This window comes from Suricata suricatta, chromosome 16 (assembly GCF_006229205.1).
Source record: "Suricata suricatta isolate VVHF042 chromosome 16, meerkat_22Aug2017_6uvM2_HiC, whole genome shotgun sequence".
Classification (NCBI taxonomy): Eukaryota; Metazoa; Chordata; class Mammalia; order Carnivora; family Herpestidae; genus Suricata; species Suricata suricatta.
This window is the reverse complement of record NC_043715.1, coordinates 53,166,940-53,194,159: the sequence shown is the minus strand read 5'-3', so window position 1 is coordinate 53,194,159 and position 27,220 is coordinate 53,166,940. Positions and strand designations below refer to the sequence as shown.

The window sequence follows — 27,220 nt, the reverse complement described above, 5'->3', positions numbered from 1 at the left end:
GAAAGTTAGGAAGAGGGAGGGAGGCAAATCATGAGAGACTTGAATACTGAAAACAAACTGAGGGCTGAAGAGGGAGGAGGAAAGGGGATGAGGGGTGATGGTCATGGTGGGGGACACTTGTGGGGAAGAGCCCTGGATGATATGTGGAAAAACGAACTTGGCAATAATAAATAAATAAGTAAATAAATAAATAAATAAAAATAAAAGAAAGGAGATATTTCCACCATCGGGAAGGTTGAGCCTCCTGGGGCACGTGGGTGGCTCAGTCAGTTGAGCATCAGCTCCGGTCAAGACCTCATGGTTCTCGAGATCCAGCCTAGCATCAGCTCGCTGCTGTCAGCACAGGGCCCGCTTGCGATCCTCTGTCTCCCCCTTCCCTGCCTCTCTCTCACCCCCACTCTCTCTCTTTCTCACAAACGAATGAACATTGAAAACAAACACACACACACTAGCCTGGCATTATGAGTCTCGAAACTCGAAGACTTCTAGGCTCTCAAACCCTGCATTCCCCAAACCACACTGACCTCAAATTCCACGCCAATGCCACTTCAGATAGCTGTGACATTAGGTGATTAACTAGTTGTTACTTAACCTTCTAATTTCTGTATAAGTCTAATTACATGAAATAGAAATTGGGGTTCTGATTTTTTACTTTGCTTATCCATTTGGAGCGTAATTGTAACTACTGTATTGTAAATGATGGAAAATAATTGCATATGTTAAAAAAATAGTGTTATATTCAAAAAAAAAATTAAAAAAAAAAAAGAAAAAAAATTCCACGTCAAGGTGGCCGCAGGGGCTGTCCTCGCCCAGGGACGCTCCCCCTATGGAGCCGCAGGTGAAATGGCTGAGGTGCCCAGGAGCCGCCTTCAGGGTCCGAACGTCGCCCCTCGGAGTCAATACACAAGCCCCCAGCCATGACCGCCGCCCTTCGCTGTCAGACTCTGAAGACTTCGCCTGAGCGTGCGTGCCCGCATTCCCCAGGGACTGAACCCAAAGAGCCCCAAACACTCACGTGTACACACACACACACTCACACACACTCACACACACACTCTCTCTCACACACACTCTCTCACACACACACTCACACACACACACACACACGCACTCACACACACTCTCTCACACACACACTCACACACACACTCTCACACACACTCACACTCACACACACACTCTCTCTCTCTCACACACACACACACACACTCTCTCACACACTCTCTCTCACACACACACACACACACACACACACGCCCGCCCGCCTCACGGCCCACATCCGCTCGGGGCCCACGTCCGCCTGCGGACTCCCCCGACCTCTTCGGACGGCGCGCTCCCTGCGCCAGGTTAGCCAGCGCTGGGGTCGCGGGGGGCTGCGAGGAGTGGGCCCAGCGGGCCTCCGGGCCTTCTGGAAGAGGGCCTCGGCTTGAGGTGACCTCCGTTTCCTCACAGACTGTGTCTGGCGGCTTTGGGGCCTCCCGGAAGTGCGCCTTGGCTTGAGGGGACCTCCGGCTCCTCACTGAGCCCTCCTAGCGCTCCTGGCAGGAGCAGCCATTTTGCTGCCAGCCCTCTGCCCGGCGGGAAGACCCGAAACGTAAGGGTACCTGGGGCCCCGTGCTCCTCAGAGGAGAGGTCACAGGCACGGAGCTAAGGCCTCTTCAGAGTCAGGAACCTACCCAAGGCTGATGTGGGGCACATTGTAATCATCAGTTTGGGGAAAAGGGGAAGCTGAACTGTTAGGAACACTTGGGGTGCAGCCAGTTTGCGTGAAGTCTGGCGTCCAAGTTCAGAGAAGACCCCACAGAGCTTCTGCCTGGATCTTGGGTTGACTTTTCCTGAGGTCTGTGTTGGACAGACCTACAGTTTCGGCCTCCTCCTGTGCCTCTCCTTTACTCACACTGGCTGCCACACGACCCTTGGACACTAACGGTCACCAAATGTGTGTGAGGATTTACACACACCCAGCAATTCTCCAGCACACTGGCTGGGTCCTACCTTGTAACTCGATCCTGACACTAGCTACCTGGAATATTGGGTCCCACATGCAAAAGGCTCAGCCCCACAAACCGTACCCCCCCCCTCCTTATTTCATACCCCAGTGGCCGCTAGTAGGCTCCCAGGTTACCTACAACTTTGGACTTGCTTATTACAAGTAGGAGTTCCACACAACTCCTTCCTCCAGTTCTATTAATTTGCTAGAGCAGCTCACAGAACTCAGAGAAACACACCAGTTTATTCAAAGCTAGGATAAAGCATATAGGTGAACAGCCAGATGAAGAGATACATAGGGTGAGATCTGGAAGGGTCCCAAGCAGAAGCTTCTATCCCAATGGAGTTGTTATGTTACCCTCCCCCACCTGGCTGTGTTCACCTACCTGGAAGCTCACCTAACATTGGGGTCTTTATGGAGGCTTCTTCAGGACTGACCAATTATTGACTCAATTTCCCTCTCTCCGCTCTGGAGGATGGGGTGTGGGGGTGGGAGGAGGTTGGACAGAAAGTTGCAAACTTCTGACTATGGCTTGGTCTCTCTGGCGACCAGTCCTCATCCAGAAGCCTTACAGGAGCCCTCCCAGAGTTGCCTCATCAAAATAAAAAATGCTGCTAATGCACTTACCACTTAGATATTTACAAGGGTTTCAGGAGCATGTGTCAGCAACCAGGGATAGAGACCAATATATTTTCTATTATCTCACAAGGTCAAATAGCCAACCTCAAAGAGGAAGTGCTAAATGACCCTACTTTTCTAATATTCTATAAATGACAAATTTATAGAATCTCTGATGCCAGGGTTTAGGGTCGGGGGAAAAGTATCACTAGGAAGGGGTAGCGTGAGGAAGTTTATGTTTACAACACATTCTGAATTTTTACTGTGATGTTGGTTACTTTCTGAGTGCATGTTAAAACTGGTGAGATACCAGGTAAATTCTGTGGTTAAAAACATTATAATAATTTCACTTTCCTCTATTTGATATTGAACTATGTTTATGTAAGGTTTTAACTTCGGAAGTAGCTGGCTGAAGGGCATTTAGGAAATCTCTGAAATCTCTGTTTTCGTGCGTCTAAACTTAATTCAAAATTAAAAGTCACGTAGGGTGCCTAGGTCAGTTAAGGATCTGACTGACTCAGGTCATGATCACGTGAGCCCCACACTGGGCTCTGCAATGATGGTACAGAGCCTGCCTGGGATACTCTCTCTCTCCCTCTCTCTTCACCCCTCTTCCGCTATTTCAAAATAAATAAACTTAAAAAAATTAGAAGTTATATAAACATTGCATTTACATTAATTTTATAAACCACTCAATGCTGCTTATAAACTTGGTTAAACACATCCAAATATATTGAGGTATACATATGAACATATTGTTTCATTATGAAGTACTTCAAGCATTCAGTAATAACAATTAAACTTGGAATCCAAGAAATTCAAAAGTTAATTATGTAATGAAACAGGCAAAAACACTCACAGAACACTTCTGTGTTGTACATACTGAAATTTAATACATAACGAGGGTAATGCCACTATTTAAAATGTATAAAATCAATGACAAGGCAATCAGAAATATGGCTGAAGGTACCCTGTTCTCAATGCTTGAGAGGTGTATTAATCTGTTTAGACATGTGACAATGCTCTCATTCATCATTTCCCCAAGGCTTCTTTCCTTAAGTTGTCTGGTATTTTGTTGAAGTCCACCACATTAAATTTGTTCCCAAGTTATTTCTGTGTGGATTTCCTGGCAAATATTACTTCAAGACCAGCTATATTTATTGCCATAGGAAAGTACTTCTCTAGTGAGAACTGATATCTATTGAGGTCTAGGCAAAGGGTTTCCTTTTTCATTCATGATCTGTGATGATCACAATGATAGGTCTAGTTCCCACTGAAGACTTTCCTAGTCTTTCACATTCATAGACTCTATTTTAGTCAACACTTTTTAGATGTATAATGTCCTAAAATATTTTCATTAAGGCTGACTGCATGTGAGTAGTTTTGTAAATTTTTTTGTCAACATAAAACATGATGTAATTGATCACTAAAGATAATACCATTCTTTGCATTGATTCTTCATTGCAAATTATTGAGGGCCTACAACTGGCAACAGATTTTTCCTAGAGTGACTATCTGTGAATTCTCTTATGTTTAACAAGGATTGACAAGTGAGCAAAAGTTTTCCCACAATCACCGCATCCATAGGGCCTTTCTCCTGTATGTTTTCTTTGATGAACATTGAGCCCTGACTTGGTCGTGAAGGCTTTCCCACATTCACTGCATTCATATGGTTTCTCTCCTGTGTGAATTCTCTGATGGGTAATGAGATCATTTTTGCGCAAAGAAAATTTTCCACATTCGGTACATGCAAAGGAGGTTTTTCCTGTGTGAAATCTCTGATGTTGTATGAGGCAGGTCTTCTTCCTGAAGGCTTTATCACATTCGTTGCATTTGTATGGCTTCTCTCCAGTATGAGTTTGCTGATGAATACCTAGAGTACTCTTCATGGTGAAGCCCTTTCCACATTCATTGCATATGTATGGTTTTTCCCCAGTATGAGTTCGCAAATGTGCGATGAGCATGCTTTTCCCAGTTAAGCCTTTGCCACATTCGTTGCATATATAGGGTTTCTCTCCTGTATGAGTGCGCCTGTGGACATTGAGATGACTCTTCTCTGTGAAGCCTTTTCCACATTCACTGCAAATATAGGGCTTCTCTCCTGTATGAGTTCGTTGATGTCCAATCAGCCGTACCTTTGCTGGAAAGCCTTTTCCACATTCACTGCATACATAAGGCTTCTCTCCGGTATGAGTTCGCTGATGTACAATCAGGCGGCTCTTCACAGTGAAGCCTCTCCCACAATCACTGCAGATGTATGGTTTCTCAGCAGTATGAGTTCGCTGATGTACAATGAGATCACTCTTCATGGCGAAGCCTTTTCCGCATACGCTACATACATAGGGTTTCTCTCCCGTGTGTGTTCGCTGATGTCTGATGAGAGGACTCTTCAAGGTGAAGCCTTTTCCACACTCAGTACATGTGTAGGGTTTCTCTCCTGTATGAGTTCGCTGATGTACGACGAGACAGTGCTTCATCGAAAAGCCTTTTCCACACTCACTGCATGTGTACAATTTCTCTTCTGTATGAGTTTGCTGATGTGTGATAAGACTGTTCTTCAAGGTGAAACCTTTCCCACATTCATCGCATATAAAAGGTTTCTCACCAGTGTGAGTTCGATGATGTGCAACAAGACGCCTCTTCTCTATGAAGCCTTTACCACACTCACTGCATATGTAGGGTTTCTCTCCTGTATGAGTTTTCTGATGCGTAGTGAGACTAAACTTCGTGGAGAAGGCTTTCTCGCATAGACTGCATCCATGGGGCTTCTCTCCTGTATGAGTTCGCTGATGATAAATGAGCCGACACTTCTTGATGAACGCTTTCCCACATTCATTACATGTGTAATGTTTCTGTCCCTTATGAGTTTTCTGGTGTATGTCGAATTGTGATTTCTTAAGGAACGTTCTGTCACATTCAGTGCATTCATAATGTTTCAGTCCTGTATGAATTCTCTGATGTTCAATTAGCCTTGATTTTCTGGAAAATGCTTTCCCACACATACTGCATCCATGAGGTTTCTCTCTAGTATGAACTCTCTGATGATCAGTAAGCTGAGACACCTTGACAAAGGCTTTCCCACATTCACTGCATACATGGGCTTTCTGCATGTTTTGAGTTCTCTGTTGTTTCGTGACCTGGGAATTATTGTTGATGGGTTTTACACCTACAGGAAATTTATTTACACTGTAAAATTGTTTGTGGGTACCATGCAGTAGGGATTTCCCGTCTTCATTAAACTCAGCAGAGTTCTCCACATTCCAGCTTATACTCTGGCTTTCAAAACTTGTATTTGATCTCAAAGATTTTTCATGTAAATCAAACATATCATAATTTTGCTTTAATAGAAAATCACTTTCACTCTGATTAAAAATGTTTGCAAATGTAATATATTCACAGCATTGTTCCACACTCTTCTGAATGCTTTGATTTTGTAACTGACACTGCAAGTGTCCATCAACTTTCCTGATTTCTAGGAGAAAAGAGAACAATGAATCACGTTGTAATCTCTCATAATCTTAGTTTGGAATAAAACTGTTTTTAAAAAGCCTTCATGTGAAATAACTATTTAATGAGAATCCTACATGTGGTATAGTAAGAAATACATTTGGTTTCCATTCCACAGTTCTTGGTACAGAGCTCCTAAAATCCTTGAAATTTCTTTTGTTATTCATAACAAGCCCTTCTAGTCACTACTGAGTTTATGCTAATGAGGCGATTTAGCTTAGAATTCCTACCTGGCCACAAAATGGGGCTGGTACCCAGAAAGACCAAGTGATCGATCATAAGGTTGGAACTTTCAGCCCCACCCACCAACTTCTGGGAAAGGCAGGAGGAACTAGAGAGTAAAGCTCTATAGAAACTCTCAAGGTGTCTGGTTGGCTCAGTTGGTTAAACTCTTCACTCTTGATTTTGGCTCAAGTCATGATCTCATGGTTTGTGAGACTGAGCTGGTGGCAAGCCCTGTGATAGCACAAATCCTGCTTGGTATTTCCTGCTTGCGCGCGCTCTCTCTCTCGCTCTCTCTCTCTCTCTCTCTCTCTCTCTCTCTCTCCCCCTGCCCTCCCCCTCCCTTGCTCATTCTTTTTCTTTCTCTCAATCAAAATAAACATTTAAAAAAAAGCTCTATAGAAAATCTTCAACAAGATTTGATCAGCTTCTGGGTTGGTGAACACATCCATGTGCCAGGAGGGTGGTACACCCCAGTTCCATGGAGACAGAAGCTCCTGCATTCAGGGATCTTTCAGACTTTGCCCTATGCACCTCTTCATCTGGTTATCCATCTGTATCTTTTATAAATCCTTTATAATAAACTGGCAAATATAAGTGTTTCTCTGAGTTCTGTGAGCCCTCTAGCAAATTAATTGAACCCAAGGAGAAGGTCATGGGAATCTATAATTTATAGTCAGATGGACAGAAGCATAGGTAACAATTTGGACTTGCAACTGACAACTGAAGGACAGTCATGTGGGACTGAACCTTTAGCTTGTAGGATCTGACATTCTTTCCAGGTAGATAGTATCAGAATTGAGTTAAATCTATAAAACATCCAGGTTTTATTCTAGGTAGAGACAACTGAAGCAAACAATTAAAGAAGGCAACTGCAGTCTGTAAAAGACGGTTAAAGAAGCATGCAGAAGAGGTGGAGGAAACCAAGATATATTTAAAGAAAACGTAAGATTTACGGATGGGCTCAATGGGAGAAGTGGGAAGAGGTTAATGAAAGAGAGGACTCCAGGATTACTCTAGAAATCGTGTGGCTTGAGCTGCTGCATAGATGGAATGCCTCTCACTAACATAAGGAGTATTCCCGAAGTCCAGAAAGAGGGGAATATCTACTGGGCTTTGTGAAACATGCATACTAAATGTGAAGATGTTATCTTAAAATGTGAAATCACATCTTGAAATGTGAAAATTTTTTTAAAAAGTTGACTGATCTTGAAAGAGAGAGTGAGAGCAGGGAAGCAACAGAATGAGAGAGAGACATAATTCCAAGTCATTGTGTTATTGCGTGAACCATGAGATCATGACCTGAGCTGAGATTAAGAGCCAGATGCTTAACCAACCGAGCCACACAGGCGCCCCTAGAATCGTTGAATTGTTGAAGCTAATGTAACACTGTATGTTAATCATAGTTGAATTAAAAAAAATCAGACTCAAGTTCTTAAAAAACTAGTGGAAATTCCATTTTGCTATCAATTTATTTTTTTTAATTTTCTTTAACGTTTATTCATTTTTGAGAGAGACAGAGAGTGAGTGATGGAGGGGCAGAGAGAGAGGGAGGCACAGAATCAGAAACAGGCTCCAGGCTCTGAGCTGTCAGCACAGAGTATGATGCAGGGCTCAAACCCACGAACTGTGAGATCATGATCTGAGCCAAAGCCGGACACTCAACTGACAGAACCACCCAGGCGCCCCATTTTGCCATCACTTTACAAATTAAAAAGTAATAATAAATGGGTACATCCAGTGTCAGGGCATGTTTGAGCTAAAAAAAAAAAAATCATGTCAGGGTGTGCTTCAGATTCTCTCTCTAGCCCTCCCCCGCTCATACACACACTCTCTCTCTCTCAAAAATAAGCAATAAACATTTTTAAAAGTCATATGAAAACAAAAGGTTTAGGAAAATAAATGCACTGATAACATCTAATAATTAAAGGACAATCTGAATTAGCAAAACCATGAAGGAAATCATTTGAAGCAGACATACATTATGACCCAGTTTGGGCTGGCAATTATGCAGCATATTAAAAAAGATATTTTCGGGGCGCCTGGGTGGCTCAGTCGGTTAAGCCTCCGACTTCGGCTCAGGTCAGATCTCATGTTCATGAGTTCGAGCCCTGCATCGGGCTCTGTGCTGACAGCTAGCTCAGAGACTGGAGCCTGCTTCTGGTTCTGTGTCTCCTTCTCTCTCTGCCCCTCCCCCTCTCATGCTCTGTCTCTCTCTGTATCAAAAATAAATAAAACATTAAAAAAATAAAAAAGATATTTTCTTGTTAATCAAATAACCTTTAAGAAGAGAGTTCAGCATGCAGAGAACATTCAAGGTAATTCCAGGATGGGGAGAATTTAAAATGTGTTGTTGTGTTGAACTCAAAGAGAACCTAAATTTTTTTAAAGTTTATTTATTTTTTTGAGAGCAACAGAGACAGCATGAGCAATGGAGAGGCAGAGACAGATGGAGAGAGAGAATCCCAAGCAGGTTCTGAGCTGCCAGCACAGAGCCCATTGTGGGGTCTGAACCTACAAAGCCATGAGATCATGACCTGAACCAAAACCTAGAGTCAGATGCTTAACCAACTGAGTCACCCAGGCACCCCAAGAAACTGAATTTTCAAAAAAGGATGAAGTGAAGAGGATTCCTGTTCTCACACACAGAATGGGAAGTCATGGGCCGGCTGCCATGAAGAAGGGTAAAATATATAGAAGGAAAGCATGCATTAGACAATATTAAGAGAAGTCAATTGGACATCTCAAGAGAAGAAAAAGAGGTTGATTCATGGGAATGGAGGAAACTTAAGAGTTACGAGAACTGAGAAGAAAATGAAAATAAAAGTATGGAGAACCTCAGGGGCTCCCGGGGTGGGTGTGGGGGGCAAAGAATGACACAAATGCATAGCAAAAGCCAGGTTACCATGGAGACCAAGGTGGGGTTAGATGTTACCACAGGAAATCATTATTTCCTGGTAACCAGGCACAGCAGTAAGTACAAAGTGGGGAAGTCACAGTTGTTTCTTTCCAGAAAGGGCTGGAAAGTGGAATTTCATAGCAGGAGAAGTAGTGATGCAGGTAGAGACACAGTCACAGTAGATGAAGAGGGAGATTAGAAAGTCTGAGGAAGAGGGGCACCTGGGTGGCTCAGTAGGTTAAGCGTCCAGCTTCAGCTCAGGTCATGATCTCACGGTTCATGGGCTCAAGCCCCACGTCAGGCTCTGTGCTGACAGCTCAGAGCCTGGAGCCTGCTTTGGATTCTGTGTCTCCCTCTCTGCCCCTCCCCTGCTCGTTCTCTTTTGCTGTCTCTCAAAAATAAAACATTAAAAATAATTTTTTAAAAAAGTCTGAGGAAGAAGATGACCATGCAAAACAAACAAAAACAAGAAGTATATAGAGTAAACAGGATCAGATCTCCAAAGAAAAAAAGGGGTATATTTTCCTTGAAATTTCAACTAAGAAAGAGACGTGGGAAAGGGATGTTGCCTTTTCCTCAGGCACCGTCACAGCTGCGACGCCTTCTCTGCCTGACCAGGGCGCTACTTCTACACTAACCACCACCACCCTGCCACGTTCTCACGCACCTGGGCGGATTCGACTGTTGATTGCATCTTCTATTGTCCAAAGTTCTCCTTGTTCCAACTTGGAGAGTGCATCTGGTTTGCTGGCGTGATACCCTGTTCATGAGGAATGAGAGAGAACCCAGTGGCTGGGGTGCCAGGGTGGCTCAGTTGCCTCAGGCTCTGACTTTGGCTCAGTCATGATCTTGCAGTTCACAAATTCAAGCTCCATGTTGGGCTCTGTGCTGGCAGCGCGGATCCTGCTTGGGATTTTCTCTCTCTCCCTTCTCTCTGCCCCTCTCTTAGTCACACCTTCTCTCTCTCTCACAATAAATAAATAAATTTAAAAAAAAAAGAAGACTCTGTGGACTGGGGTATATCAAGAAGGGATAATGTTACATTTTAGGGACTAAACAAGGTTTCACATCTGTAAATATCAAGATTTTCTCTCAAGAGAGGGGACATTATGTCGTCTTGTCTGAGATGGGAGAAGGATATGAGAATCTATCATTGCACAGTACTGAAGAGTTAAGTAGATGAGAAGGAAAAAACCACTAGCAGAGCACCCTGTGAGGGACAGAGGGGAGCCGTCCTCACCCAGCGACACCAGGTTCCTGTAGTTCTCCAGCATCACGTCCCGGTACAGGTCCTTCTGGGCGGGGGCCAGGAGCTGCCACTCCTCCCGGGAGAAGTCCACGGCCACGTCCTCCAGAGTCAGCGATTCCTTTTTAACACAGTTATGTTTAATGAGGTGATATTCTTTTGGTGACATGTAAAAAATGGATAAAGGAAATTATTCTGTTCATTTCACCATATAGGAAATTGGTGGTTTTTATTCTTTAATAAGAAATAGATAGAATGGTGATAGGATAAGAAATCTTATAAAATATTATGTCATTGTGCAGTCTTCTCTTCATTCAACAAAGGTGAAAATTAGAGGAAGTTTCCATAATAGGTACCATTAAATCCACTTGCTGGTGTAAGAACACCTGCAATCTATATAAATTTGAGCATCTATTTGCCAATACAGAATTATGTAGATAAATAACACAGATTTATAAATTCACCATGAGCATCAGAACCAATACCAAAATCAGTAATGAAGACTGCAGATATGCTAGAATCACCAGAAAATCCATACTAATTTCAGTGGTTAATATACTAAACAAAAGGAAATGTATAAAACATGTATAAAGCAAAGAGATTAATAGATGATTAAGCAAATTTGTAAAAAAAAACTATAAAGAATATACTTAGAGACACATATATGTACATAGACAAATATATATTATGTGTGCATATAATTAGGCAGAGGTAATACCACAATAGAAACAATGAAAAAACAGCTGTAGGAAACAGGTCTTTACATTTATGAGAAGTAAGGGCAGTTAAGGCCTTTACCCATCACAACAGCTCTATGAAGACAATCAAAGACCTATGGGAACTTCAAACCTCTGTGTCATGAAACAGTAACGTTCCTCAAGGAACTGATCTGTTTTCGCATAATAGTTGATGCCTGTTATACAATGATATAATAAGAGTATGTATTTGGTAGTCCTCTCCAGGTCCTAGCACAAAGCTACTAAAGCCTTGGGAAGGGCTTGGGGTGGGAGGGGTACCTTGTGTTATTTGTAACAAGCCTCTTTCAACCACACCTGAATTTATATTAAGGCGGTGACTCCTGTGGGCCCCTAGATACCCTAAGGATGTGGCTGGTTGCTAAGCTATTGATTAGAGGGCTGGTCAGCCCTACCCCAAGGGTGTAGGGATGCGAGAGGGCCTGGAGATTGAGATAATCACTAAATGGCCAGTGATTTCATCAGCTGCCCCTGCATAATGAAACTTCCATAAAAACAAATAAACAAACAAACAAAAAACACACTAAACTACAGGGCTCGGGAAGCGTCCGTGTTGGTTAACACATCAGGGTGCTGGGAGGGTGGCTTCCTTGGAGATGGCACGGAAGGTCCTCACCCCTTCTCCCATTCCTTGCCCTATGCTTCTCTTCCACTTGGCTGTTCCCATCTTGTACCCTTTATAATAAACTGGTAAGTGTAAAGTGTTTTCCTGAGTTAGGTGAGTCACTAGAGTGAATTCTCAAGCCCAAGGAAGGGATTGTGGGAAGTGCCCATTTGTAGCCAAGTCAGAAGTATGGGTACCCTGAGCACCGAATACTTGGCATCTGTAGGACTGAGCCCTATAAACTTGTGGGGTACAATAGTAACTCCAAGTGGTTAGTGTCAAGAATGAATCAAACTGTACACAGGTGGTGTCTGGAGAGTTGGAGAACTGGTTGTTCGTGTGAAAAGACTCACGTTTGGTATCAGAAGTGTTGGCAGTAGAAACAGATCACGGTACTTAATGCCTACCGTGTAACTTACCACGATTCTCATATGAGGGTCTTGCACAATTACATATATTCCAACATGAGTCACAAAGTATGAATCCTATGAAAAATATGTCCCTGATCCTACTTGGCCCAGATTTCTCCAGATCCTGCTAGTCTCAATTCATGGAAAGGGGCACTTGTGGGGAAGAGCACTGGGTGTTATATGGAAACCAACTTGGTAATAAACTATTTAATAAAAAAAAAAAAGAAAAACAAAGAAAAATAAGATTCAATGTCTAACACAAAATAAATAAATAAATAGACTTTAGTGTTTAATTGCAAATTGCACTGATTTTTTTTTACAGGTCTCAACAAATCCATTGGAGGGAAAATGAAAAGAATAAAAGAAATCAAAAGTCACCTGGGCCTGGATCATCTTCTTCCACTTTTGGGAAATGGTTGCTAACTGGGGAAGCTCTGTCTTTAGCTCTTCTGGATCAGCTATAAATTTCTGCTCAAAAATCTCAGTCTCCAGTCAAGGGTTTCCTCAGAAATGCTGATGCCCAAGTCTTGGAATCTTCTCTTCCTTTTCCCCTGGATCCCTCTTGTCCCTGGGGAGCCAGCACCTATAGGCTGAAAAAGCAAATTACCCTGAGTGCTACAATCTCATAGGCCTAGATGTTGGCACTGTTGCTATGCATTCACCTTCAACCAAGGCCCCAAAAGATCTGTCTTTTTGAGAAGAGAGGGAAACAAACCACAAGAGACTCTTCACAATAGAGGACAAACTGAGGGGTGATGGAGGGAGGTGGGTGGGAGATGCGCTAGATGGGTGCTGGGTAATAAGGAGGGGACTTGTTGGGATGAGCACTGGGTGTTGTATGTTTAACCAACTGAGCCACGCAGGCGTCCCCTGCTGGGTGTGGTATGTAAGTGATGAATCACTGAATTCTACTCCTTGAAACCAATATTGCATGGTATGTTAACTAAAATTAAAAAATTAAAAATAAAAGATCCGTCTTTTTGTTAAGTGCTCTGGGCCAAGAGAACATAACACTCAACATGTCTGGGAAGCACATCTTTCTTCTGTAGAAAATACAAGTAGTATGACTGTCAAAAGGAATGTGGGACAGAGACCGAGACCGAGAAGAGTGTGATGCCCAGTGGCAGGGGACTGCTCGGGCGGATCAATTTTAGAAAAGAGGACATACAGCAAGATGTACACATTTTTCTCTTAAATCATGCATGTCCGTCTACCTCTTCAAAAGTCTTTGTACATACACTTTGGTTTTGAGAACATTATGCTAATAAGCAAATAATAAGCACAGTCTTATGTAATTTCTCATTGCCATCCAGTTCCTCATACACTGTAGAGTATTATAAGTATAAATCTATATAGGATAGTCAGCAAAAATGTTCTTTAGAAAAAAAGCTGAAGTAGATATTCTCAGGCAAAAGCACACAGAATTCTTTATCAGAAGACCTGTGTTAGAGCTAGTAAGAAGGTTCTTCAAGCAAAAGGAAAGGATCTTCCGATGTAAGCAGAGGAGCAAGGCATCAAGAGAAATATAACTGGTAAACACCAACTGGAAATATAATAATGATTATCTCTCACGAGGTTTCATTTTTTTTTAATGTTTTTTATTTATTTTTGAGAGACAGAAACAGCGCAAGCAGGGGAGGGTCAGAGAGAGAGGGAGATACAGAATCTGAAGCAGGCTCCAGGCTCCGAGCGAGCTGTCAGCACAGAGCCGGATGCGGGGCCCGAACCCATGAACCATGAGATCATGACCTGAGCCAAAGCCAAATGCTCAACCGACTAAGCCACCCAGGCACCCCTCTCGGGAGGTCTTAAAAACATGAAGAGTTAAAATATTTAATGACAGAGGCACCTGGGTGGCTCAGTCAGTGAAGCATCCAACTTTGGCTCAGGTCATGATCTCATGTTTCACGGGTTTGGGCCCCATGTCCGGCTCTGCTGACAGCTCAGAGACTGAGGCCTGCTTCAGATTTTGTGTCTCCCTCTCTCTCTGCCCCTTCCTTGCTCATGCTCTGTTTCTCTCTCTCAAAAATAAACACTAAAAGACATTTAAAAAAAAAGAAAATGAATAAAATAAAAAATAAAATATTCCATGACAATGTATGACATAGGAAGTGGTAAATGAAAAACTTCTAAAATCTCTGTAGAGACAGAGAAAAGTATAAAAGTACTAATACCATAATACTTTGACAAATACAAACTATCTTATTTTGTAATCTCTAGTGTTAAGAATAAAACTAACATATGTATTTTAAGCATACATAACTACACATTAAAAGAGAGAAAACTAAAACGCACATGGTTTCTGTAGCAACTACTCACCTATACCACTGTAGCTCAAAAGCATCCATATTGAAAAATATAGGTGTGGCTGAGTTCCAATAAAACTTTATTAACAGAAACAGGCACTGGCCCAGATTCAGTTCATGGGCTCTGCGTGCCCAACTCCAAATGAGAACACAAAGCCATATAATCATCTAAATCAAGGGTCAGTAACACAAAGCCTAGACCACCTGTTTTGGTAAATAAAGTTTTATGGGAACACAGTCAGATCCATTTGTTAACTATTGTCTCAGACTGTTTCCACACTCAATCTACAATGGCAGAATTGAGAATTTCTATCTGAAAACGTTACCCAGTGCAACAGTTTGAAAAAATAATCAAAGATGACTTTTGAATATAGAAAGAGGCAAATTATCAATATTCACTTAACCCATCTGTATATGTCTTCAGTCAGGTGGCTGGTTACAATATTTAAAATAGAAAAATTCTAGGGATGCCTGAGTGGCTTAGTGGGTTAAGTGACTGATTCCTTGATGTCAGCTCAGGTCATGATCTCATGGTTGGTGAGTTCAAGCCCCATGTAGGGCTCTGCACTGACAGTGTAGAGCCTGCTTGGAATTCTCTCTCCTACTACTGCCCGTACCCCACCTGCTTGCTCTCTCTCTCGCTCTCTCTCAAAATAAATAAACTTAAAACAATTTTTTTATATTCTAGGGGCTCTTCAGTGGCTCAGTCATTTGAGCGTCTGACTCGTGATTTCCACCCAGGTCATGATCCCAATGTCTTGGATCAAGCTCTGTGTCAGGCTCTGTGCTGAGCATGGAGCCACTTAGGATTCTCTCTCATTCTCTTTCTCTCTCTCTCTCCCTCCCTCCCTCTTCCCCCTTTCTCTCCCCCTCCACCTCCCTCTGTCCCGTTCCCCCACTCACACTCTCCCTAAAAACCAAACACAAAAAAACAAACCTATTCCATCTTAAATCACACACAGGTCAAGGTCAGTGTTAAAGAGCAGGACATTTCATGGGAATAATTTAGCACTTTAAAATTTGATTTACTTACTTATTTTTTTTAGAGAGAGAGAACATGAGCAAAGGGAGAGAGAACCTTAAGCAGGCTCCACACGCAGCACAAGCCTGACTGGGACTCAATCCAGAGTCAGATGTGGATGCTCAGCTGACTAAGCCGAACAAGCACCCCTAACATTCAACTTGAAACAGGCAATAGAAGTATCACTAGTAACAGAAAAATCCACTTCTAAGAATTTCTGAAAAGGAGATCCTGACAAGTGTATTATTTGAGATATCATTTTTAGTTCCTACTTATATTTTTCATAAGAGCACTATATTTTAAATCAGAAAATTATCAGCATTCTACATTTAAGATTGAATGGCTGTTGCTAGATCATTAATATAAGTTCACAACTTTAAAAGTTTTCACACTTAAAAAAAGAGACAGGGGCGCCTGGGTAGCTCAGTCAGTTAAGTGCCCGACTTTGACTCAGGTCATGATCTCACGGTTTGTGGGTTCGAGCCCCACATCAGGTTCTGTGCTGACAGCTCAGAGCCTGGAGCCTGCTTTGGATTCTGTGTCTCCCTCTCTCTTCCCCTCCCTGACTCATGTTCTGTTTCTCTCTGTCTCAATAATAAATAAAAACATTAAAAAAAAAGAGAGAGAGAGACAGAGAAGGAAGAAGGTAGGAAGAGAGAAAATGAGTTATAAATACAAATTTTACAAAGCACAATACAATAAATATGGGGAAATTATAAGCCTTTTTACTCAAATACACTAGGCTCCTGCCATCACAGACCACAATTTTGGGTATTTTATTAAACATATTTTCAGAGGTAGAGAGTTTAACTCTTTCTGACAACAGGGAAACAGACACAGGTCACACCAGTCACACAATGGGATTGAAAAACCAGATTAATCTCTTCCAAAATTCACTTTCATTCCACTTCACAACAGGCCAAGACTATTTGTAAATAAAATCTCTGTTCATTAAGGAAACAAAGGAAACAAGTAAAAAGCAATTGGAACGCTATTCATCGTGTCATTGCAGAGGCATCTAGAGTACCAGCAGTGATCTGGAACTGTCTTTAAAATGCATCAAACCCAACAACAGAAGGCTGATTCATGAAGAGAAGACTGGTCGGGTAATTGGTGGAGCTAGTCTAAACCTTCATTAACGGTAAAATCTAGGTGGTAGGTATATGAATGATTACTTTAAAATGCTTTCAGTATGTCTGTATGTGTGAAATTTTTCTACATTAAGATGTTGGGTGGAGAGAAAGATACTGTAATAAGAATTAGTAGAAGGGCCAAGCAGCAAATGAATATTTAAAGTTAATTGATCTTTTACATTATAGAAAATTATAAGGAAAAGTACGTCAGAAAGTAATAAGACGTTTACAACTGCAATAAAAAATAGTTTATGTTGGAAACTGTTGGAAAGGCTGGGGAACAAATCCAAGGGTATAAATACGTAATCATAAACTGCCCCCCAAATGATACCTAAACATCTCAAACACTTCACCTCTACATAGATATACATTGGCAAATGCTTAATATGAAACCACTCACAATATCTCTGGTTCACACGTTCAAAATAATTTGCAAGGGGGCAGCACAGGATGGTGGGGACATAGGGAGCTCTGTAACCTCCACCCACCCGCAACTATCAAACCGAGGACGAAAGCCACAATACTCTAGTCTGCAGGAATGGAGGTGCACACAGAGTCCCTATAGTTGACAGCCTCATGGATGCCTGAGTGAGTGCAACCTGGGACCGGAAACTCTGGGGAAGGGAGCGCCAGCACAAAGCAGAGCCAGGAAAGAGAATGCCCAGAAACTTGGCACTGGGACCACAGAGGGCCATGTGTGCAGAGGCGGCACAGGACCATGGAGGGCCGCGCTCGGAACAGCCGTGCAGAGTGGCGGAGAGCAAAGGGGAAGAGAAAGAGAGACTGAAAACGCTCACAGAGTGATCTCCTGAGAGGGGAGACCTCAGACTGGGACTGAGAGACACAAACATCCCATATATACCGCTGGGCACGGGGAGAGAACTCCGTCCCCCTCAGCAGGCTTGTTCTCCCTTGGGCCCAGCAACTCGCTGACTCCAGGTGGAGCCCGGGGAAAGCTGGCTCCCCAAACCCCATACTCAATCCCACCCAGAAAGCCGCCTGCCTACGGGAAGACATTTCATCTGGGGCTGCAGCATTAAAGTGCATGGAGTAGGACTTAGAAACATGGCAAAGCTTAGGGGAAAAAAAAGCAACTTGCCCCACCTGGGCAAGGGGAGATCTGACTCAAAATAGTGGCTTGTAGCGTGTGGTCTGAGAAGGGCAGGGGCATGGCCATTCTTCTCCCCGCAAGCACTAAGGTGGAGTGTCAGAGAGCAGCCCCTGAGACCCGACCTACCTACACCAAGCCACGCCCATCAGCTCTGGAAAGCTGCCCTTTTATTTTTTTAATTAATTTTTTCCCTTTTTTCTTTTAATTTTTATTTTATTTTTGTTTCCTTGTTATATTTTTTCTATTTTCCTTTTACCTTCTTTTTTTCTTTTCCCTTCTGGAGTCTAGGAAAGACCAACATTTATGCACTGCCGTAATTAAGTCAATTCTTGCCATCAAGACATACTTTCCCTTATCTTATTCTTCTCTCTCCCCTCCACAGGGTTTATGCTCTCAGACTGTCCTTTGTCTCTGGCTGTTTCTGTCCCCCTCTCCCGCCTTCTTCTTTTTCCTTTTCCTTTCCTTTCCTTTCTATACTTTTTTTCTTTCCCCTTTAGGTTTGCGTGTTTATGTGATTTGTCAGTGTGTTTGCGGACTTTTGTTCCCTGTGTGTTTGTCTGTCTGCTTCCTTTTCAGGGCTACCTCAAGAAACAAGCCAAAGCACACATGGGGGAGAGTCCCAAATATCACTGAGGGGGAAATAAAATAATGAGAGGCATAACAAGGGAAACCGGGAGATACCATTAAAAGAACACCTCCTGAAATGACAGGCCCTGAACAGTCAAAGAGCCTCCTTTAATAGAGCAATACTAACAGGTGCACTGAGCAGAACGAGCTTTTAAAACTAAAAAGAGACAGAAAGCTAGGCAAAATGATGAAATGAAAGAACTCTCCTCTAAAGAAATTGCAGGAAGAAATCACAGCCACAGAACTGCTCAAAATAGACACAAACAATATTACTGAATAAGAATTTAGAACAATTGTCATAAAATTATTTGCTGGACTTGAAAAAAGCACGAAAGTCAGCAGACAAGCTATTGATACAAAGACTATAGACCTTAAAAATAGTTGTGACAAGTTAAAAAAAAAAAGGTTATAAATGATGTGCATAATAAAACGGAGACAACCACTGCATGGATTGATGAGGCAGAGAGGGGAATAGGTGAATTAGAAGACACAGGTAAGCAAAAGAGGAAACCGAGAAAAAGAGAGAAATTGATACAGGAGCAGGAAAGGAGAATTCAAGACCTGACTGATATAATCAAATGCAACAATATCCGTATCATAAGAATTCCTGAAGAAAAAAGAAAAAGGTCCTGAAGGAATGCCTGATCAAATTATAGCCGAGAACATCCCAAATCTGGAGAAGGAAAAAGACATTGAAATTCAAGAGGCGCATAGAACTCCCCTAAGACATAACTTGAATTGACCTTCGGCCCAACATATCACAGTGAAACTGGCAAAATATAAAGATAAAGAGAGAATTCTGAAAACAGCTGGGGATAAAAGGGCCCTAACATACAAAAGGAAACCTATCAGAGTGCTTATAGACCTATCTACTGAAACTTGGCAGGCCAGAAACGAATGGCAGAAATCTTCAATGTGATGAGCAGGAAAAATATGCAACCAAGAATCCTTTGTCCAGCGAGCCTTTCATTCAACAAACAAGGAGAGATAGAGGTGTTCCCAAAGAAACAAAAATTGAGAGAATTCATCACCACCAAACTAGCCCTACAAGAAATCCTAAGAGGAACTCTATGAGAGTAAGGTAGCAAGGAATATAAGACACCAGAGACATCAATACAACATAAACTCTACAAAGAACACAGTGAATCTAAACCCACATTTTTCAATAACACTGAATGTAAATGGACTGAATGCTCCAATCAAACGACACAGGGTAGCAGAATGGATAAAAAAACAAAACTTATTTGCTGTCTGCAAGGGACTCATTTTAAACCTGAAGACACCTTCAAATTGAAAGTAAGGGGATGGAGAAATATCTATCATGAGACTGGAAATCAAAAGAAAGCCAGAGTAGCCATATGTATATCGGACAAACAGGACCTTAAAGTAAAGGCAGTAACAAAAGATGAAGAAGGGATTTATATAATAATTACAGGGTCTCTCCATCAGGAAGAGTTGACAATTATAAACATCTATGGACCGAATTCAGGAGCACCCAAACACATAAAACAATTAATCATGAACAGAACAATCTTATTGATAAGAATGTGCTAATTGCAGGGGACTTTAATGTGGGAAGCTGCAAAGATTCTGCCAAGTTCGGCTGCCTCAGGCAAGGAAGTATCGCTCCCTAAGGGGTGCGACCTGAAAAACAAGACTAACCGTCTAGAGGCCAGAGGAGTGCGTTTTGTGGTCCAGGGATTGGAGACAGGCAGACGGGAGAAGCCAAATTGAACAAAAGATCAACCGCATTCGGGCTTATGCAGTGTTAATCGTACCCCTGCCCAGCGTCGCTGACACAAGTCCGGGCTCTCCTTTAGATGCTGTGTTTGAAGTTTCAGTTTTGGTTTCCCCTTTTTCTAATAATCATTTGACCCTGTTTCCTAGCAACCAACCTAGGTCAGTTTCCCCGCCCCAAGACCTATAAAAGTGTGGATATTTTCTCAATAAACTGGGCTTGATCAGAAACACCTGTCTTGCCCCACTCTCTGTGCTCCTTCCTGGCCTATTCTCTCTCCCTCCCTCAGGAACCTACGACCTGATTTACCGCCCCGCCGGCCCGGGGCGGAAACAGACACATCAATACTCCACTTACAGCAATGGAGGTAGGTCAACCTGACAGAAAATCACTAAAGAAACAGTGGACCTGAATGACACGTTGGAACAGATGGAATTGATAGATATATTTAGAACTCTGCATCCTGAAGCTAGGGAATTCACCTTCTTCTCAAGTGCGCATGGTACATTCTCCAAGACTGATCACCTACTGGATCATAAAGCAGACCTCCATAAATACAAACGAATTAAGATCATACTATGCACACTTTCAGGTCACAATGCTATGAAACTTGAAATCTCATCACAGGAAAATGTCTAGAAAACCTCCAAAAATGTGGAGGTTAAAACCCCCCCTACTAAAGAATGATTGGGCCAATCAGGCAATTAGAGAACAAATTAAAAAATATATGGAAACAAATGAAAATGAAAATACAATAATCCAAACTCTCTGAGACGCAGCAAAGGCAGTCCTAAGAGAAAAGTTTATTGCAATCCAGGCCTATTTCAACAAACTAGAAAAAGCGCAAATTCAAAATCTAACAGACCACCTAAAGAAACTAGAAAGGGAGCAGCAAGAACACCCCAAACCCAGCAGAAGAAGAGAAGTAATAAAGATCAGGGTAGAAATAAACAATACAGGATCCAAAAAAAAAAAAAAAACAAAAACAATTGAACAGATCAATGAAACCAAGGGTTGTTTTTTTTTTTTTTAAATAAACAAAATTGATAAACCTCTAGCCAGGCTCCTCAGAAAGAAAAGAGAGAACACACAAATAGACAAAATCATGAATGAAAATGGGTGTATTACAACTGATCCCTCAGAAATACAAGCAATAATCAGAGGTTACTATGAAAAATTATATGCCAACAAAATGGACAATCTTAAGAAATGGACAAATTCCTAAAACACGTGCACTACCTAAATTCAAATGGGAAGAGATAGAAAATCTGAAGAGACCCATAACCAGTGAAGAAATCGAATCAGTTATCACAAATCTCCCAATGAATAAAAGCCCAGGGCCAGATGGCTTCCCAGGAAAATTTTACCAGACATTTAATCAGAGTTAATATCCATTCTTCCAAGCTATTCCAAAAAATAGAAATAGAAGGAAAACTTCTGGACTCATTTTATGAAGCCAGCATCACTTTGATTCAAAACCAGACACCCAACAAAAAAGAACTACAGACCAATATTCTTAATGAATACCGATGCAAAAATATGACTAGCAAAGATACTAGCAAAACGAATTCAGCAGCACATAAAAAGAATTATCCATCATGATCAAGTGAAATTGATTCCTGGGTTACAGGGCTGATTCAATATTTGCAAATCCATCAAGGTGATACATCATATTAACAAAAGAAAAGATAAAAACCATATGATCCTGTCGATAGATGCAGAAAAAGCATTTGACAAGATACAGTATCCTTTCTTAATAAAAACCCTCAAGAAAGTCGTGCTAGAATGAACTTACTTAAACATTATAAAAGCCATTTATGAAAAGTCCAGAGCCAATCTCATCCTCAATGGGGAAAAACTGAGAGCTTTCCCCCTGAGATCAGGAACAGGACAGGGTGTCCACTCTCACCACTGTTGTTTAACATAGTGCTGGATGTCCTAGCATTAGCAATCAGACAACAAAAGGAAATAAGAGGCATCAGAATCGGCAAAGATGAAGTCAAACTTTCCCTTTTCACAGATGACATGATACTCTACATGTAAAACCTGAGTGACTCCACCAGAAGCCTTCTAGATCTGATCCGTGGATTCAGCAAAGTCGCAGGGTAGAAAATCAATGTACACAAATTGGTTCCATTTTTATACACCAATAATGAAGCCACAGACAGAGAAATCAAGAAACTGATCCCATTCACAATTGCACAAAAAAACCCATAAATACCTAGAAACAAACCTAACAAAAGATGTAAAAGATCTGTATAATGAAAACTATAGAAGACTTATGAAGGAAATTGAAGAAGACACACAAAAAAACGGGAAAACATTCCGTGCTCATGGATCGGAAGGATAAACATTGTTAAAATGTCACTATTACCCAAAGCAATCTACACATTCAATGCAATCCCAATCAAAATTGCACCAGCATTCTTCACAAAGCTAGAACAAACTATCCTAAAATTCATATGGTACCAGAAAAGACGCTGAATAGCCAAAGTAATATAGAAGAAGAAAACCAAAACGGGATGCATCACAATCCCAGCCTTTAGCCTCTACTACAAAGCTGTCATCATCAAGACAGTATGGCATTGACACAAAAACAGACACATGGACCAATGGAATAGAATAGAGAACCCAGAACTGGATCCACAAGTAAGTGTATGGCCAATTAATCTTTGACAAAGCAGGAAACAGTATCTGATGGAAAAAAGACAGCCTCTTTAGCAGATGATGAGAAATGGACAGCAACATGCAGAAGAATGAAACTAGACCACTTTCTTACACCATACACAAAAATAAACTCAAAATGGATGAAGGACCTGAATGTGAGATAGGAAACCATCAACACCCTAGAGGAGAAAGCAGGAAACAGACTCCTTGACCTCAGCCGCAGCAATTTCCTACTTGACACATCCCCAAAGGCAAGGGAATTGAGAGAAAAATGAACTATTGGAACCTCATCAAGATCAAAAGCTTCTGCACTGACAAGGAAATAATTAAAAAAAAAAACTAATAGGCAACCTATGGAATGGGAAAAGATAATTGCAAATGGCATATCAGATAAAGGGCTAGGATACAAAATCTGTAAGGAACCCACCAAACTCCATACCTGAAAAACAAATAATCCAGTGAATAAATGGGCAGAATACATGAATAGGCACTTCTTCAAAGAGGACATCAAGATGGCCAACAGGCACATGAAATGATGCTCAGCATCACTCATCATCAGGGAAATACAAATCAAAACCACAGTGAGATACCACTTCGCACCAGTCAGAGTGGCTAAAATGAACAAATCAAGAGATTATAGATGCTGGCGAGGATGTGGAGAAACGGGCACCCTCCTACACTGTTGGTGGGAATGCAATCTGGTGCAGCTGCTCTGGAAAACAGTGTGGAGCTTCCTCAAAGAACTATCAATAGAACTCCCCTATGACCCAGCAATAGCCTTGCTAGGGATTTACCCAAGGGATACAGGAGTGCTGATGCATAGGAGCACATGTACCCCAATGTTCATAGCGGCACTGTCAACAATAGCCAAACCACGGAAAGAGCCTAAATGTCCATCACCTGATGAATGGATCAAGAAGATGTGGTTTATGTATACAATGGAGTACTACATGGCAGTGAGAAAGAATGAAATCTGGCCATTTGTAGCAAAGTGAATGGACCTCGAGGTTGTCATGCTAAGCGAAATAAGTCAGGCAGAGAAGGACAGATACCATATGTTTTCACTTATAAGTCTAATAGGAAAAACCTAACAGGGGACTATGGGAAGGAGAAGAGGGGGCAAAAAGTTAGGGAGAGGAAGGGAGGCAAATCATGAGAGACTCTTGAACACTAAAAACAAACTGAGGGCTGAAAAGGGAGGGGGAAAGGGGAAGTGGGGTGATGGTCATGGAGAGGGGCCCCTGTGGGGAAGAGCACTGGGCATTATATGGAAACCAATTTGGCAATAAACTATTAAAAAAAAAACCAGAAAGCAATAAAGGAAAGCAATTATAAAAAGAATAATTTCCAAATGTCTATTACATGAAATAAGGCAAAAGAGAAAATCACCGTACCATTTGCACAATTTATCTGAATTTCCAATATTAAGCACATAATCTCATAAAAGCCTCAAATTTAAATCTACTAAACTTTTGAGAAGGATTATCCCTTGGTAACCGAACATACAGTGTGATATGAGATTTTACATGTGTCAGACAGAACCTGAAAAGAAATATCCAAGAGGAATGTACAAGGAATCTTGGAGGACAAAGGATAAAAGACAGCATCTTAAATACAGAACAGCTATTAGATACGCTGGATCGTTTATTTCGCCAAAAACTTCCATTCCTGAGAGTTCGAGAGTAAGAAGTGGTGCTGGCTGTCAGAAAACCTGAGCTGATAAAGGACCCGGGGCTAAAGGGCAGAAGCGGGGACTCACACCCGCGGTCTGTGGCAGCAGCCCAGGCCCGAGCTCTGCGCGCAGCGGTCAAGCCCCCAGCGTGGGCGCAGCCCAGCGACCCCGGCGCCCCGGAGGCGCCCGGCGGCCCCGCATGAGCTCCACGCACGGACCCCGACCCGTGAACCCCGAAACCGCTCATCTTTGAGTCCAGAACAAAACCCGCTCCACTTGCAGCTGACAGCCACCAGCCTCCCGCTTGCAATCTCTGAGCCCCATCGAGTAAAGGGCCCCCAAATGTGCCCTCGGCACCCGGCCGCTGTTCTCTGGAAACCTTTACCCACGAGCTACCGAGCACCTCCTGACCGAGGCCAAAGGCACCCCAGCGCACACCTAACACGTTAGAACACCCACCCTCTTCCTTCCGCTGGAATTCCAGCCGCTTCACCCAAGGCGGACGCCGACGGACCCTCCCCGGCCACAGTGCACGAACGCACCTGATTTTCTCCGCACACCACTGCGACCGGCCGGCGTCTGAACTTACTTCGCTGAACTTCGTCCGCGTGTCTCAGCGCCGCGGGACTGCGGCCAACAAGAGTCGTAATCATTTCTAGAGGAAAGACAACTGGACCCCGTCTTTTCCGCTGCGGCAACATGGCCGCTCGGCGGCCTTGCCCCGTGGGGGAAGCCATCTTGGATCTCGGCCGTCCGGGCCGCCGAGAGGCCGATTCCGCGCGCGCTGGCGGGGCGGCTGGGAAAGTGAAATCGCCCGTCAGTCCGGGCAGAAAGGCGCAGGGATGCTCAAGGCTGGAGCTTACGCCAGGCCAAAACGGTGCGGCGGAAATCCCTTTCAGCGAGCAGAGTGGAAAATTAAAATCAGGACATGGCTCGGTTGGGGTGATCCTGTTGACAGGAAGTGGAGATATTTGTACAGCCCAGAATTCACAGAAACCTCCTCGGGGGAGTTTCAGAAGAAACGGGTTTGAAGCGACTTTTGGACAGAGAACAACGTTCGCAGAAGCTCAAGGCACAGGGATGACAGTCACTGACAAGAAAACTGCTGGAAAGCGCCAGTTAGGCGTGGGCAAGAGTAATGGGGTGGGAAGGCCACCAATGCCAGTGAAAGTGAGAAAAGGTCAAAGCCCAGGAAGAGCGGAACCTAGGACGCACACAGAGCTTTTCCTGGGCCCAGAGAGGAAGGCGGGCTCTGCGGACCAGTGGCCAGGAATAGGCAACTGTGACAGCTTCCACAAGAATAAAAGCAGTGTTAAAAAAAAAAAAATTTTATACTACATGTGTCATATGCAAAAGGCATCAACAGTCATAGTAATATAAATCCTAAATTTGGATCCAACTGAACCTTATTTATTGGAAGAATGGAAGGAAAGGAAAGGTATGTGTGTAACAGAAACTGCCAAACTATTTTCCAGAGTCAAATGTGCCAGTTTCCACTCCTACCATCAATATATGAGATCCACTCTTCACACCGTATTACACAAAGAATAAGAGAAAGGACAACCTAATTTTTTAAATAGCTAAATAATAAACAGGCTACTTACTTTTCAAAATTGCAAATACTCATAGCAACAATTTTTAAAACACATCTAATATTCAAATAAATGCAATGTAAACATGAAACAAAACTTTTTGGGTTTTTTGTATGTCTTTATTTTCTTTTGAGACAGAGAGGGAGCAGGGGAGGGGCAGAGAGAGAGGTAGACACAGAATCCGAAGCAGGCTCCAGGCTCTGAGCTGTCAGCACAGAGCTCTAAGCAGGGCACGAACCCACAGACTGTGAGATATTGACCCGAGCCAAAGTTAGATGCTTCCCTGACTGAGCCATCCAGGCGCTCAATGAAACAAAAATAGTTTAAACCTTAACATTCATAAATGTTGAATGATGAACAACATTCAGAGTGGTGAGGCTATGGGACAAAGTCACTCTTACGCTAGGCTTAAGTTTTATTTTTTCTCATCTGCATAGATGTTGTCCACCACATACAGCTTTGAATGAATTGAGATATTATCATGCTTACCATAGTTCTAAGATTAAAAAATGTACACATTTAATAAGTATTAGGTATTTGGCATGTTTAGGATGACAGGCTTCAGACCAGAGTATATAAATTAGTAAAATGCTTTCAGAGTACAATCTGCAATTATCCAATTTAAGCTTTTTATTCTCTTTGAACCAGGGATTAATATTAAGAATTGATTCAGTAGAAACTTATCTTTTTGAGAACATGTACAAAGATATTACATTTTTGACAAATATAAGATAAACACTCTTGTTATTCTCACATAAATTTACACTTGCAGAGCACCTGAGTGGCTCAGTCGGCTAAATGTCTAACTCTTTTTTTTTTTTTTTTTTACTTTTTAAAAAACATTTATTCATTTTTGAGAGACAGAGTGTGAGTGGGGTAGAGCAGAGAGAGAGGGAGACAGAATCTGAAGCAGGCTCCAGGCTCAGAGCTGTTAACACAGAGCCCAACATGGGGCTCGAACTCACAGACCACAAGATCATGATCTTAGATGAAGTCAGAAGCTTAACCCGATAGGCACCCAGGAGCCCCATAAACGTCCAACTCTTGATTCTGGCTCGGGTCATGATCTCACAGTTGGTGAGCTCAATCCCATATCCGGCTT

The 27,220-nt window shown here is 42.4% G+C and overlaps 1 protein-coding gene across 4 annotated transcripts; it reads right to left on the bottom strand.

The window, feature by feature from the left end:
* Nucleotides 1–3,479: 3,479 nt before the first annotated feature.
* Nucleotides 3,480–25,507, bottom strand: ZNF615 (zinc finger protein 615). Of its 4 annotated transcripts, none has more exons than XM_029926515.1 (5): nt 25,069–25,505; nt 12,630–12,841; nt 10,477–10,603; nt 9,904–9,996; nt 3,480–6,080 (listed from the first exon to the last, which is right to left on the bottom strand). In XM_029926515.1, the coding sequence occupies exons 2-5, from the start codon at nt 12,642–12,644 to the stop codon at nt 4,120–4,122; spliced, it is 2,196 nt and encodes a 731-aa protein (XP_029782375.1). In that variant the 5' UTR covers nt 12,645–12,841; nt 25,069–25,505; the 3' UTR covers nt 3,480–4,119. The 4 variants fall into 4 exon arrangements, with proteins under 4 accessions (XP_029782375.1, XP_029782376.1, XP_029782377.1 ...); XM_029926516.1 differs by having other exon boundaries at nt 25,116–25,505; XM_029926517.1 differs by lacking the exon at nt 25,069–25,505 and adding an exon at nt 24,986–25,019.
* Nucleotides 25,508–27,220: the final 1,713 nt, after the last annotated feature.